This window comes from Artibeus jamaicensis, unplaced genomic scaffold (genome assembly GCF_021234435.1).
Source record: "Artibeus jamaicensis isolate MK-2021 breed Jamaican fruit bat unplaced genomic scaffold, CSHL_Jam_final scaffold_3222, whole genome shotgun sequence".
In the NCBI taxonomy this organism is placed as follows: domain Eukaryota; kingdom Metazoa; phylum Chordata; class Mammalia; order Chiroptera; family Phyllostomidae; genus Artibeus; species Artibeus jamaicensis.
In genome coordinates this window covers 4832382-4847563 of record NW_026522038.1, presented here as the reverse complement: position 1 = coordinate 4847563, position 15182 = coordinate 4832382, and the positions used below count along the sequence as shown (strand labels likewise).

At 40.5% G+C, this 15182-nt stretch overlaps 1 protein-coding gene across 2 annotated transcripts in view; it reads right to left on the bottom strand.

Annotated features, from left to right (window-relative positions):
- Positions 1–1412: 1412 nt before the first annotated feature.
- Positions 1413–15182, bottom strand: part of MCUB (mitochondrial calcium uniporter dominant negative subunit beta) — a 94344-nt gene continuing 80574 nt past the window's right edge. For both annotated transcript variants that reach the window (XM_037156048.2, XM_053657045.1), the window contains 4 exons: positions 6573–6733; positions 4198–4401; positions 3494–3610; positions 1413–2036 (listed from right to left, as the gene is read on the bottom strand). In XM_037156048.2, the coding sequence (XP_037011943.2) occupies positions 1959–2036; positions 3494–3610; positions 4198–4401; positions 6573–6733 (560 nt within the window). In that variant the 3' untranslated portion in view covers positions 1413–1958. The remainder of the gene's footprint in view (positions 2037–3493; positions 3611–4197; positions 4402–6572; positions 6734–15182) is intronic.

The following is a 15182-nucleotide window of genomic DNA, read 5'->3' as shown; positions in this document are numbered from 1 at the left end:
ATAAACCATTTCCCAGGTGTCTTCGTTTAGGGAAGGTAGGATTTTCCTGTTTACTATATGGCTGTGAACTGCTTGGTTGTTTAATTGTCTGTTTCCCTGCTCCACTTGTCTTGGCTTACTAACCTGTCTCATCACCATGCTGGGCCCAAACTCCGTGAGGACAGAGCTCTTTGGTGTGGACTTCAACCCATATATCTCTTCACCTGGCTGTTGATGTGTATGCTTTAATATCATTTTTAATAAATTGGTAATTTAGTGAGTAATTGGGTTTTCCTGAGTTGTGTGAGCTGCTCTAGCAAATTAGTCTAACCAGAGGAGGGCTTTGCCAGAACTTCCAATTTATAGCTGCTTGGTCAGAAGCACAGGTGATCATCTGGGCTTGCAACTGGCATGTGAAGCAGAGGGCATTCTCGTGGGACTCCGCCCTTTTAACTCATGGAGTCGTGTTCCATCTGCAGGCAGACAGTGTCAGAATTGAGTTGAATTCTCAGAAACCCTGCTTTTGTTCGAGAATTGTTGTATGGGGAAGCGTGTACACGTGCACTGAAATTGGGGTCTGGGAACTCTTTCTGCTTCTTGTAATACTTAACCTGGTGATATTCACTATAGAACCGTATTAGTGCATACTCTTAGCTTAGCAATAAAACACTACTATATTGCTAATTCAGGATCTCCGTGTTACAGAGATACTGATAAAAACGGCAGGTGACCAGTGTGTTGTAGTTAAGGTATACGGAAGTCTGAATCTGACTTGACTCAAAGATATACTCTGAAAACACGGGGGCCTTCAGTTTGTTTTAAGCACATCTCTGATATCAGGATGCCATCCTTACCCTTGTCAAATGCTGAATTGGTGAAATCTTAGATAATAGATCAAATACCATTAGTTGAAAATTTACAAAGATCTGTGACCTATTATATGAGTTGATGGTTAAATCTTGCAACTATGTGTACTTGGGCCAATTACCCTCTGTAAGCTTCAGTTTCCTTATTATTAAATTGGAAAGCTACCAAAAAATAGCAACCTCTGCCCCGACTGGTGTGGCTCAGTTGGCTGGGTGTTGCTCCATAAGACAAAAGGTCTCGGGTTCAATCCCTGGTCAGGGCACACACCTGGGTTGTGAGTTTGGTCCCCAATGGGAGTGTGTACAAGAGGCAACCAATCCATGTTTTTCTCTCGCATTGATGTTTCTCTCCTTCCCTTTCTCCCTCCCTTTCCCTCTCTTTAAAAATAGATAAATAAAATCTTTTAAAAAAATAGCCACCTCATAGGTAATAAATATGTAAAGCACCTAGCCCGGTATTTGACAACATATGAAAAATAGTATCTATTTCCAGAAACATTAGCGAAGATGAAACATTTCAAATGACATTTTATAACAATTTTAGCTATATTTAATAAGAATCTTCCAACTACTATGTATTTAAACACTGAATGTACAGTGACAGATGGTTATTAGACTTACTGTGACACTTCAGAAGGTATATAAACACTGAACTATTACACTGTACACCTGAAACTAGTGTAATACTATACTGTAACTAAAATAAAAACAAATTTTTAAAAAGAAATTAATGACAAGATGATTTGAAATGAAGGCTAGGAATGAGGAACGCCAAGCACACGGACCATTTCCCCTCCTCGCAGGCAATGAACGCCGGACAGACTGACAGGACTCTTAGCCCGGGCGCCAAACTGCACCGGCGGCTGCTTTGGTTTCTCGGATGCAATGAAGCTCCTTCCAGCATTAAACCTCAAGAAGTAGTGAAAATCCACAAACCAAACATCTCAAATGAGAACTCCCAAGAATATGCATTTGGCAAGCATTTTTTTTTTATTAACAAAAGATACTGAAACGGTCAACTTCAAATGAACTATGAGACTCAAAAAATTCCAGTTTCTAAGCTGGATCATCAACACATAATGGAAAAATTCACTGACATTTAAAAATGTAAGATTAATTCTTTTCATTGAGTTCCTCTACTTGTGTTGGCAAATATAGAGAGCGACGCAGCTGGTTCAGGGATTCTTTAGCCTGTCGATGAGAAAAAGAAAAAGTCCCTGATCAGAGAGCAGAGGAAACTCACCAGCATGGCTGCTGGAGAGGAAATGTCTCCTTAGTGAGCCCACACTCTAAACCACCAGTGCACAAATGCCCGATGTCTCGATCTAATGGGTCTTTTCTTAAAAAGTGAGTGTAAGGCTTCTAATACATCCTGATAGTTCTTGTATGTTAGTTTCTCCCTTTAGAATGGTTTTTCCCGTTCAAATAAAAAAAAGAGCAAAAACCCACTCTGACCTGTCAGCTTCTTCTCTTTTCTCAATTTTATTAGCTTAAAGAAATAATACTTCACAGATTGCTACTTTAAGTCTGAAACACCCAGTGCTATGAACTAGCTGGAAACATTCCTTAGCCCTCCTAGGTTGGATCATGCAATAGAAGAGTATCTCCCAAATTTTAAAAAATACATCATTATATTTCTCCTAAGCACTGAGTATGTAAAAACTAAAAGAAATCTCTTAAATCTCTTTAACTCCAATTTTTGGGTTACAAATTTAATTTGTCATTTTTTTAAAAATTGAGGAATGGGTAGTTGAGAAGTTACAGATATCAAAAGATATGATGATTACTGGCTATTAAATGAGTGTACATTGAACAGTAGAAAATATTTTTACCAGAACATTTTTTCTTATAAAATTACTAAGAAAAATTTAAAATCTAGTTAGGTGCAGAGAAGTCACCACATGAACAAGCTAATGAGTCCGCTGGGAGGCCCAAGATAAAAGCTGCTTAAGAAACAGGCCCTGGAGACAAACTCCTGGTTTCAGACCCTGGTTTCCCCACCTTCCAATGGTGTATAACCCGGCAAATGACAGTAAGCACCTCCAACTTCTCATGTGACAAACAAAAAAGATTAAAGAAGGAATGCCATATTGATTTTTCTATTTTTTTAAAAATTATTTTAATTGTTGTTCAAGTACAGTTTTCTGTCTTTTACTCCTATCCCAGCCCACCCCATGATTTTCCTATTTTTAAAGAGAAAAAACTTGTAAGTAGAATAGATGGGTACACAATGAAAAACTCAGAAGCCATTCTCTGAGACCTACTTAAAATGATCCGTGTCTACTGTCCTAAAATTCTTTGTTTTTGATAGATTACAAATCTGCAAATGAGCTTGATATTGGATTGTTTTCCTTAAAAACAAATATTCATGTAGAAATAGATTGCTACTGAACAATTACTTTACTATCTCAAAGGCATTTAACACTTTTTCACATACACATTTAAAGCTATCGCCACTTCAAACACAGAAGACAATAAAACAGTAGGATATGGAATTAGTATCAGACAGGTCAACTATTTTACTGAATAAACCACAATACATGGAAAATTTAACCTGTGAGGATAAGCCCCCAATTATATTTCCTTGACACTAAGTTTTGGCTCCCAAACAAAAGCAGCTATAAGATGCCGTGTTTACAATAAAATACCTTAGCAAGATCTTCTTTTAACTTGTTGTACTGTACCACATCAAAATGCTGTTGCTTTGATTTCTTGTGAAAGAAGTGAAGAAATTGCCTAGTCTTAATAGCTGAGTAAGTATAATCCTAAAAAAAAAAACAAAACAAAACAGGTTTTAAACAAATCTAATGCCTCTGCAAGAAAGATACCTGCTTGAGCAACACCAAAGCAAAGGCAGATGAGTAAAATACTTGCAGTAGCTACCAGAGCCAGCATAAGGAAACATAAGTAAAATGTTGGAGATCAGCTGCTCATGTCAAAAGCAAACAAGCTGGGAAGAGCAATCACATACCAGGATAGAAGGAAGAAAAAGGGAAATGGAGATTTTTGGCAAAATAATCACAAGATAAAGCAAAAAGTTACTGGTGTTTTTCAATACAAATTCTATTTCATTTACAAATGAGCGAACAAAGAATGTAAATTTGATGTGTTGATCTCAGTGGAGGAATCTGAGTTGGAATATTTATTTCTCTATAGAAGTTACATTGTGTTTCTCTGGGCTGTATATAAATCTCCATCCTCATGAAAAACAACAATGAAACTTATTGGCTTATAGAAACCAGAAAGCAGTAATTCAGTAACTAAAAAGGCTTTATTGCTTATTAGTTGACTTGCATAAGGAAATATTTGCAGAGGATGTTCTGACTTACTATTTTCCTAACAAACTACTCACCTGTCGAGTGACTAAAAAGTATGCAAAAAAGACCATGGAATTTGCAAATGTGATGAAGTATGTGACTGGTTCCATGATATCCCAGGAGTACACCCACCAGGTGAGCCAGGCCAAAGCCCCGCCCTGGACGGAGAGCAGCGCTAATCCAGCCCACAGGAGTCTTCTGGTTTTGGCTTCTGAGCGAGCTTCAATTCTAGCTTTCATCTGAGGGGAAAAACAAAGGGCTGTTAGTTCTGTTTACAAGAAGAAAAGGAACAACAATAATGGACATCTGTGTTACTTTAAAGAGGTTGATTTATGAAGAAACAATTTAAAAAGCATCCATTAGTGAGTGATCATCCTATTTCCAAATCAGCTAATTCAATAAATCATTTTTTATATTATAAAGGCAATACTTTCTCATGAAATGAAATGTAAGTAGAATAGATGGGTACACAATGAAAAACTCAGAAGCCATTCTCTGAGACCTACTTAAAGTCACAGGCTGATCTCCAGCTCACCAATTTCACTTCTGGGAATCCATCCTGCAGATGCACTTGCTCACATGTGATTCATGACAGATTCAGCTTTAAGAGTAAAACACCAAGAATTGTCCCCACATCCATGAAGCTATATGCAGCTGAAATGAAAAAGCTCTCTATGCACCCAGTTGGTGACCTTTGCAGGACACATGCATGCATGCCTCAGCCCACTGCAGGTCGGATGCAGGCCACCCCAGTGAAGCGAACACTGCAATCAAGTGAGTCACATGAATTTTTTGGGTCCCAGTGCACGTAAAAGGTATGTTTATACTATACTGTAATTTATTAAGTGTGTAATAGCATGATGTCTAAAAAGCAACATACATACCTTAATTTAAAAATACTGCTCATGCACTGGCTGGTGTGGCTCAGTGGACTGCCAGTTCAATTCCCACTCAGGGCACATGCCTGGGTCGCGGGCCAGGTCCCCAGTTGGAGACCTTGTAAGGGGCAAGCAACCTAATGTGTCTCTTGCACATTGATCCTTCTCTCCCTCTTTTTCTCCCTTCCTTCCCCTCTCTCTAAAAATAAATAAAATCTTTAAAAAAGAAAGAAAGAAAAATACTGCTCAAAATGCTAACCATCATCTGAGCCTTCAGTGAATTGTCATTTTTTTGTTTGCAGAGGGCTTTCCCTTCAATTTGGAAAAAAATTCAATATCTATAAAACACAAAAAGTGGACAAATAAAGTGAAGTAGGCCTGTGCACTGTTAGTGAGAAAAGGTGAGGGTAGTGTGTAACAGCCCACGCATTTTTCTGAAAAAGGGAGGAAATAGTAATATATTTGTATTTGTACATAAAATCTGAAATGGTTCACAGTTTAGGGCCATGGTACTGGGAGGGCAGTGGGAGAAAAACTTTCCATTGGCCACTTTAAAAATTTTTTTATTCTTAATATAAGTAAATAAACCACTGACCTTTTTAAAAGAAAAAATTAAAATGTACCCTGGCTGGTGTAGCTCAGTGGATTGAGCATGGGCCTGTGAAGCAAAGGGTCACCGGTTCGATTCCCAGTCAGGGCACATGCCTGAGTTGCACGCTGGGTCCCTAGTAGGGGACACATGAGAGGCAACCACACATTGATGTTTCTCTCCCACTTTCTCCTTCCCATCCCCCCTCTCTAAAAATAAATAAAAATATTTAAAAAATAAAAATTAAAAAATTAAAAATGTAGGTAAATAATCCAACAAATATAAAAAGTCCCTCTCTCTGCCATCCCCTAAATATCCTGAGTTAATCACTATTACGTTTCTTTTCTCTCTAGAAACTTTCTATTCATATACAAAGTTACAGTTACCTACCTATATTTAAAAATCACACGTGGAATCACAGGTTTAAAAATGCAGTTTTTTCTTAAATTAAAAAAGACTCCACCACCCTCCCCCCCTAAAAAAGTTATTTTTTTTTCTGTCACTGATTAACTTCAGATGTTAGGAAGCCGTCACTAACTTTCCAGCTCCACTTCTGTTAAGCGGAGCTGGGGCTGTGGCCTGTTCTCTGAGAGGGAAACGGTGGGGAAGTGCAGCCAGGGCATCCCCGTGCAAACCGCCCTCGTTTCCGAGGCACTTCTGCTGGCCGGCCTCAGAGAGGAAGCAGAGCACAGAGTGTAAGACGGCAGCTCTCGCGTCAGACCACCAGAGTTCAAGTTCTGGCTCTACCACATACTAGCTTTGTGCCTTTGGTGTCTTAGTCTCCCATGTAAACAATGAGAAAGATAACGGTAGCAAACTCGTGGCCCACTGTGGGGGTGAAAGGAGAAAATGGGTATGGGTGAAACACTCAGAAATGCTCACGTGGAAAGTGCTCCATAAAAACTGGGTATTATTTTCAGACTCAGCTGTGAGGCCTTCTAACCTGTTCGAGGGGCTGCAGCTGTCCCTTAAGGTGGTCAATTTGCTGGAGTAAACAGTGCTCTCTCTTTTTATGAATCTCTTCTAAATGCAAGGCTGTAAACAGTCTGTGAACCAAGGATTTCATGTTTTCCACTTCAGCAGTGTGCTCACTACTCAGTTTTTCTGAGGAAGAACAAAAGAGAAACATAAGGCAGTCGCCACATTTTTCCCTCCGGGGCCTGTAAGCCCAGGGAACCAAATCTCATTCCCCGTGGCTGGTTAGCCCTCCCTGCGCCTCCAGACACATTCGGTGTGGGCATGTCTTCCCGCCTCAGGTGATTCCACTAGTCCCTCTCATCTAAAGACAATTTGGAATAATAAATGATCAGACAATAGGTTCAAAATTGTTTTTATTTGTCTTTTTTCTTTATATGACTTTTGCTCTTTAAAAATTTTCGTACAGAAAGAATAAGGAGACTATCCATTTACCAGAACCAACTTGAATAAATATCTCACCTTAGTTTGTAACACATAGTTTATGGCCTCACTTTTATACCTGAGTTCCCTTTCCCCACCCTCCAACCATCTATCCAACAAGTATTTAAGGGTCCACAGGGGAGGGACGCAGGTGTACAAACATGTAAATGAAAGTATAGGATACATTTGAAAAGCAATTCAAATGGAAGTTCTTTACAAGGTACAGATCTGAAAGGAGGTTCAGCTCGACAAGAATGGGGATCACCACTTCTGAGTCTTCCAAATAGAATTCTTTCGATTATGGATTTCTGTCATCCTTTCACCTCTCTGGGTCTATGAATTCACATGATATTGGGCTGTCATGATACCTTCCTGGGGGTCACACCTGTTCCCCACCCGTGGAACAGAACTTGAGGGAAGGGGACAGGTGAGAGGAAGGGAAGACGGACCTTCCCACCAAGCAGCAGCAAACAATGCAGACAGATTTATGATCCTGTGACCTTCCTGGTTTTGCCAGCAGTTCTGAAGTTACTTCTCTTCTACTTCCACCCACTTCTTCAAGACTTTATTGTGGTCTGTAATCCTTTCCACATTCTAAGTTAAAGCTGCCTCAAAGAGGTAAACACAGGAAGTTCCCTTCTCAGCTTTTGAGATTTGCAAAACAGAGGTTTAGATGGAATACGTATTGACATTTAAAAGGTCTCCACACAGAAGAAAGGTATAGATGGGGCACAATTTTGTCCAAAGCTGTGGAATGTATCAAAGATAAACAAAGCCAGACACTAGTCAAAATGGTAAAGACAGATTTTATTCAGTAAGTATTGCAACAGGGAAGGGGATCCAGCAGGAGCTGAACTCAATTTTACTTTGTCCACAGGTGGCTGGGCCTTTTAAGGAAGGGAGGAGAACATCAGGAACTCAGGCAAAGTCAGGGAAGTGGAAATTTACAAAAAGTGAGAATGGGTTTTGGTTACTGAGACTAGGCCATTTGGATTTGTGAATGGCCTTACCCAGAAAGGTTATTAACAACCAGAACTGCAATGGTGCAAAGTCAGAGCAAGGGGCCCACCAGGCCAGGAGTGAGGGCAAGAGTGACCCCCGTGAACGTCTACACTGCAGAGAGGGGCCAGCTCTGGGTGGCAGGAGGCTGACACTCCAAAGGAGTAAGAAAGGATTTACAGTCACAAGTTTCTAAAGTGACAGCTCTGAGAAGGGGCTCAGGCCTATCTGCCTATTGCTGTCAGGCCCAGAATTAGATCAAAGTAGCCAAGAGGAACCCGAGGCAGGCTCCAGACTGTCTCAGCAAGGAAGATAGAAAGTACAAAGAGTGCTGAACAAGATAACCGCCTTGTGCATGACCTTGTCTTTGCAGAAAAGTATCCATTGTTGCAAGCAGAGAACATAGCATGTGTGTTCTCTCCAGATAGCCAATTGCTAACAGCTACGTCTGCTTCTGTATTTGCTTGCTTGCTCACCCCAATAAAAACCCTAGGCTGTAAGCGCCAGGGGCGACTCTCATTTGCAGCCTCTTGGCACCATGTCTTCGGACACCCCGAGAGTTTGCCGCTGCACAGGTAAAGCTTTGGCCAATAAAGTTCCATCTTAAACTCCTGAAAGCTTCCGACCATTTGTTGCTCGCGTTGGTGGATGCCACATTGCCAGATTTTCACTGAACAGCTGGGAAATTCCCCTGCCACTGCTGAGCTCTCTCAGGCAAGCGTTTTAGGGAGCCAGTCATCCTCCTAGGAACATAGCCTTGATCTGTTAAAAACTTTGCTGGTGTTTATTTAAGGCATGTAGTGTGGTGGGTGGGGGGGCTGAGTCAGCAGTTTTTACCAGCCAAGGTGAGGCCTAGTTAGGCAGAGGGCTCAGACAAGCCTGGCTGAAGTTTGGTCAGGGACATAGTCTTTGTTAAGTGGCACAAAATGTTTGTCTGAGTTCAGTGACAGAAGCTTTGGCTATACTTTCTCAGAAATGTGGGCACTGCAGAATTCCTATGTTGTATTACCAATTTAAACATTTGTCTCTGGGTATCTCCTAACAAAAGCCAAAATGGGAAGCCAAAATTCTTTTTCTTTAGGAGCTGTTTATTCCTTTTACATGTGCCTTCAATGTGGATTTTATCTTCATATCCTGAATTTTCAAATCCAGATTTCATAATGCTTTAGGAAAGAAATGGAATTTAAGTACATTTTTTTAAAACTGGAAATTTATCCTTTTATAAACTTCACTTTCCATTAACCTAGTAGGATTCTTGTCATTTTCCCTCCAAGGGGCCCACTGCGCCTTGCTAATCTGACTTACATTGTGGGGCCGGGCGAGTCTGAGTCAGGGTTCAGTGAGGCACCCCCAGGGCAGAGGGGCTGCGCTCAGCGGCCTCCTGTCTGCAGGGCAGGCCTCACTCTGATCCACTGAAAACTTTCCTGCTTCAGCTTCTATTGCCCAGTACATCACGTACAGATTTAAACAACAAAACTACAAGGCAAGGTAAAAGGCAAGAAAAAACACAATGTAAAGAAACAAAACTAGAATCAGAACCAGAATCTGATAAGGCAGAGACTTTAGAATCGTCAGACAATGAAATTAAGATAAAGATGATTAATATGGTAAGCGGTGTGATGAAAAAAGTGGACAACATGTAAGAACTGATGAGTAATAGAAACAGAAAGATGGAAATTCTAATAAAAAGTCAAAAACAGCCCTGGCTGGTGGCTCAGCTGGAGCATCGTCCTACACGTGAAAAGGCTGTGGGCTGGGTCCCCAGTCAGAGCACCTACAGAAGGCAATGGGTCAGTGTTTCTCACTGATGTTCCTCTGTCTCACTCTCCCCACCCACTCCTGCCACCTTCTCTCTCTAAATTCAGTCAACATATTCTTGCATGAGGATTTTTTAACACATCAAAAACAATTGCCAGAAGCCCAAAACATACAATAGAAATGGAGAACGCATTTAATGGGCTGGAAAGGAAACTGGACAAAGAGGAGGGAAGAGTCAGTGGGCTTGTGGACGTGTCTAGCACACTTCCCAAACCTAAGGAGAACGGAAAAGGAGAACGGGTGGAAAAAGGAACAGAATGTCCAAGAGCTGTGGTACAATTACAAAAGGTAATTATAACATGCAAAATGGCAGTACCAGATGGAGAATAGAGAAAGGAGCTGGAGACCACAATTTAAAATGACGTAAATGACTACATTTAAATGACTACAATTTACATGATAAGGACTCTACTAAAAAAAGTAGATAACATGCAAGAACTGATGAGTAATAAAAGCAGAGAAATATAAACTGTAAGAAAGAATCAGTATGAACTCTTAGACATCAAAAACACTATCAGAAATGAAGAGTGCCCTTGGCAGGCTTATTAAGTAGATGGGGCACAGCTAAGAAAAGAATTTCTAAGCTTGAGGATATGAATAGAAATTTCCCAAACTGAAAGAGAGAAAGAGGACACAAACAAAACAGCAGGATATCAAAAACTCTGCTGTACTACAAAAGGTGTGATATACATGTAATAGGACTATCAGAGGAAAGAAAAGAAAGGAGGGAAAGAAGGATGTTTGGATGGATGGATGGATGGATGGATGGATGGAAGGAAGGAAGGAAGGATGTTAGGAAGGAAGGAAGGAAGGAAGGAAGGAAGGAAGGGAGGAAGGAAGGAAGGAAGGAAGGAAGGAAGGAAGGAAGGAAGGAAGGAAGGAAGGAGGGAAGGAAGGAAGGAAGGAGGGAAGGAAATGAAACATATTTGGAGCAATAATGACTAAAAATTACCCATTGTAGTGCCAGACACCAAAACATAAACAGATCCAGGAAGTTCGGAGAATATCAACAGGATAAATGCCGCCAACTTCCCTAACCTAGGCATATCACATTAAACTGAAAAACATCAAACATAAAGAAAAAATCTTGAAGATAGAAGAAAAAACACCTTATCTATAGAAGAACAAAGATAAAACTTACATCTGACTTCTCCCAAGAAATTATAGAAGCAAGAAGAGAACAGAGTGAAATACAGTGTTTACAGAAAAAACTCAGCAACATAGTATTCTGTAACTTTCAAAAGTGAAGGAGAAATGAAGACTCTCAAATGAACAGTAAGAGGGAATTCATTGCTAGTACATCTGCTTTGCAAGAAATGATAAAAGATATTAAGGGAAGGAAAATGATATAGGCTAGAAACTCAAATCTACATAAAGAAATTCTACATTAAAGAAAGAAAAGATAAAATCAAAATTAATTTTTCTTTTTCCTTATTTTTAATTGATAGAACAGTTTGTTCAAAATAATGATAGCAAAAATGTATTCAAGATTATAGCTTACATAAAATGGAAACGAATGACAAGAAATGGGAAAGATCAGGAATATATGATTATTATAAGGTGCTTGAGATGCTTGTGAAATGGTGTATATACAGTGTTATTTGAAAGCAGACTTGGATTACTTGTAAATTGCAAAATGTGCAGCAACCACTAAAAATATTTTTAAAAGAAGTGTTACTGATATGCTAAGAAAGAAAATAAAATGGAATCATCTAGAATGTTCAATTAAAATCACAAAAGCAGCTGTGACTGCTGTGGCTCAGTGGACTGAGCGCCAGATCGAGAACTGAGAACCAAAGGGTTGCTGGTTCAATTCTGTCAGGGCACGTGCCTGGGTTGTGGGCCAGGTCCCAAGTGCGGGGTTTGTGAGAGGCAACAAATTGATGTCTGTCTCAAACATCGATGTTTCTCTCTCTCTTGCTCCCTTCTCCTCTAAAAAGTAAATAAATAAAAAAATCTTTAAAAGAAGGACACAGAAAACAGAACACTTGAAAGACAAAATTAGAAACAAAGAACAATGGCAACAAATAGAAAATAGTAACCCTCATCAATATTAGCATATTGAATCCAACAGTGTATAGAAAGAATTATATGGCATGACCCAGTGGGATGTATTGCAGGTATGAAAAACTGACTCAACATTTGAAAATCAATTAATGCAATTCATCACATCAACAGGATAAAGAAGAAAAATCACATGACCATATCAACAGATGCAGAAATTGAAAAAGTCAGCAAACTAAAAATAGAGGGAATCTTCTTCAACTTGATAAAAAAAAAATCTAACATAATATTTACTGGTGAGAAACTCGAAGGTTTCCTACTAAAACCAGAAAAAGAGCGCAGTGTCTCCTCTCACCATTCTTTTCAAAATCATAGTGAAGAAAGGACATGAAAGACACACAGATTGAGGAGAACCAGGCAGGGGACAGCATCGGGGACCTCCGGTCAGGGGGGCAGAGCAGGGAAAGGCTGTGCTCGCCTCGTCCCACGACCACAGTAGCATTAAAACTGAATTATAGAACAACCTTGAAAACCACCTGACGACTGGCTGAACAGAACTGCAAGGATTTAAAGAAGCCATGTTGAGACTGGTAGAGGGGGTGGAGACGCAAAACGGGCTGGTCCCACACACATGTGTGGCAGTTAGGAATCCAGATGGTCCTCTCAGCTGCAGAGGTCCCGCTGGAAGAATGAGGGGTCCCAGTCCCATAATGGGCTCCCCAGCCCTTAGCGCAGCACCCACAACATCTGGCTGTGAAAATTAGCAGGGATTCTGTCCAGGTGAGAAAGACAGCTGCTGTAGACCAATATCCTCTTAAAGGACCAGAGCACAGACTCATTCACTCACAAATAGCTCCTAGGCTCCTATGCTGTCCCTTTGTTGCTCCAGCCAAGGACTTAGCAGAAAGGAACTGTACTGACTGGTTTAGGGCAAGGGCTGGAGGGGCAGTTCTTTTCAGGACTTAAGTGAAACACTTACCTTGTTGAGTTCTTCCCAGACCCAGCCTGCAGGCACAGGAGGGCACTAAATCTGAGTCTCCTTCAATCTGGTTGACACCACTTGCCCCACCCTGAGGCCCCACCACACTCAGCTTCTACAACAGCCACAGCCTCTCTTCGCTGCTATTCCTTATAAGCAGCCAGCCTCAGCCTGGGCTGCAGACTTTCCTAAAATCCCTCAAAGGCGCACAAACTCCAAACCAGCAGCAGCTGGCTTTGGCAGGCTGTGTACCACTTGCTAAGTGGCACCAAGCTGAGCTCTAGTGGCAGTGGGCCATGGCTAATAGCATAGCCTCTCCCAAGCGCCTCTAAGCCCCGAGCAAGCAGCTACCAACCACAGATAGCTTTGTAGCTCCTATGAGGTGGCCCCAGGCCAGGCACAGGCAACTGCTAACCTGGGCCTGCCCTGAAGCCCCTCTCAAGAGGTCCCAGAACCAACACACCCCATGCTAGCATCAGACCACACCAGAGCACCACCCAATTAGCTCCACAAATAACACAACAAAAGGGTGGACTGGCAGGGCCCAGCCACCATAAAACAGCTCATCCATTGTAGTCATGCCAGTCTTCACAGCCAGTCAGCCCCAGTGTGAACTGCACCCACTGACAACAATCAAGGCTTAACTAAAACAGGAGGACACACACACAACCCACACAAGAGACACCTGTGGAGCATCTAGCTCGGGTGAACAGAGCGATTACACCGCTGGGTTCCACATGATATCTACTACATAGGGCCACCCTGCCAAGACCGGAAAATGTAGCAGCTCTATCTAATATACAGAAAACAAATGAGGCAGCTAAAAGGGAGGGGGGGGGACAAAGAAACATGTACCAAATGAAAGAAGAGGACAAAACCTCAGGGAAAAAAAAAAAAAACTAAATAGACTGAAGGCAATCTACAAGAAACAGTTCAAAACACTGGTTATAAGCTGTTCCATGAAATTATACAGGGAGAGTAAATGAATTCAGTGAAAACTTTCACAAAGATGCAGAAACCATAAAAAAATAAAAAATGAAGAATAAAAAAATTGAAGAACACATTAGATAAAATCAATAGCAAATTAGATGAAGTAGAGGACTGAATTGGCAATTTGGGAGACAACATATAAAAGAGCAAAAAAAAAAAAAGAATTTTGAAAAGATGAGGATACTCCAGGTATCTCTGGGACAACATTAATCAAGTATAATAACATTTGCATCAAGGGGTACCAGAAGAAGAAGGGAGAGAGCAAGGGACGGAAAACTTAGTTGATGAAATAATGATTAAAAACTTCCCTAAGCTGGTAAAGGAAATAAACGTACAAGTCCAGGAAGTATAGAGTCCCAAAGAAGATAAACCCAGAGACCTGTCACCAAGTTATATTATAATTAAAATGCCAAATATTAAAGACAAAGAATCTTAAAAGCAGCACAAGAAGAGCAATTAGTTGCCTACAAAGAAGCTCCCATAAAACTGCCAGCTGGTTTCTCAAAAGAAACTGCAGGGAAGAAGGGATTGACCAAATATTCAAAGTGATGAAAAGCCACGACCTATAAGCAGGGTTAATCTACCCAGCAAAGCTATCATTTAGAATCAGAGATATAAAGAGTTTCCTGGGCAAGAAAAAGCTAAAGGAGTTCATCACCACCAAAGCAGTATCACAAGAAATGTTAAGGGGGCTTCTTTAAGAAGATGAAAAATATATATGAATAATAAAATGGCAATGACCATATACCTGTCAATAATTACTTAATGGAAAGGTATTAAATGCTCCAACCAAAAAACAAGGGTGGAAAAAAGAAGTGGCAGAATGAACTAAAAATAAGACATGCACATGTTGCCTGAAAAAGACCCACTTCATATCAAAAGACACGCACAGACTGAAATCAAAAGGATAGAAAAAGATATTTCATGCAAATAGAATAAAAAAAACTCTGCGTTAGCAATACTTAGACAAAATAGACATTAAAATAAAGGCTATACAAAGGACATTTCATAATTATAAAGGGATTGATCCAACAAGAGGATATAACCCTTGCATACAGCTACACATCCCAAGTAGCAGCACCTTAATATATAACGCAAATACTAACAGACATGAAGGGAGGAGAGATCAACAGAGTAGGGGAATTTAGCACCCCATTGGTGTCGATGGAGGATCATCGAGACAGAAAATCACCAAGGAAACAGCAGCCTTAAATGACACACCAGACCAGTTGGATTTAATTGATAATTTAGAAATTTCAGCCCAAAGTAAAAACAGAATATGCTTTCTTTCCAAGTGCACATACAGCACTTTCTGGGGTACACCAAGTTTAGGCCACAAAACAAGTCTCAGTGAACTTAAGAAGA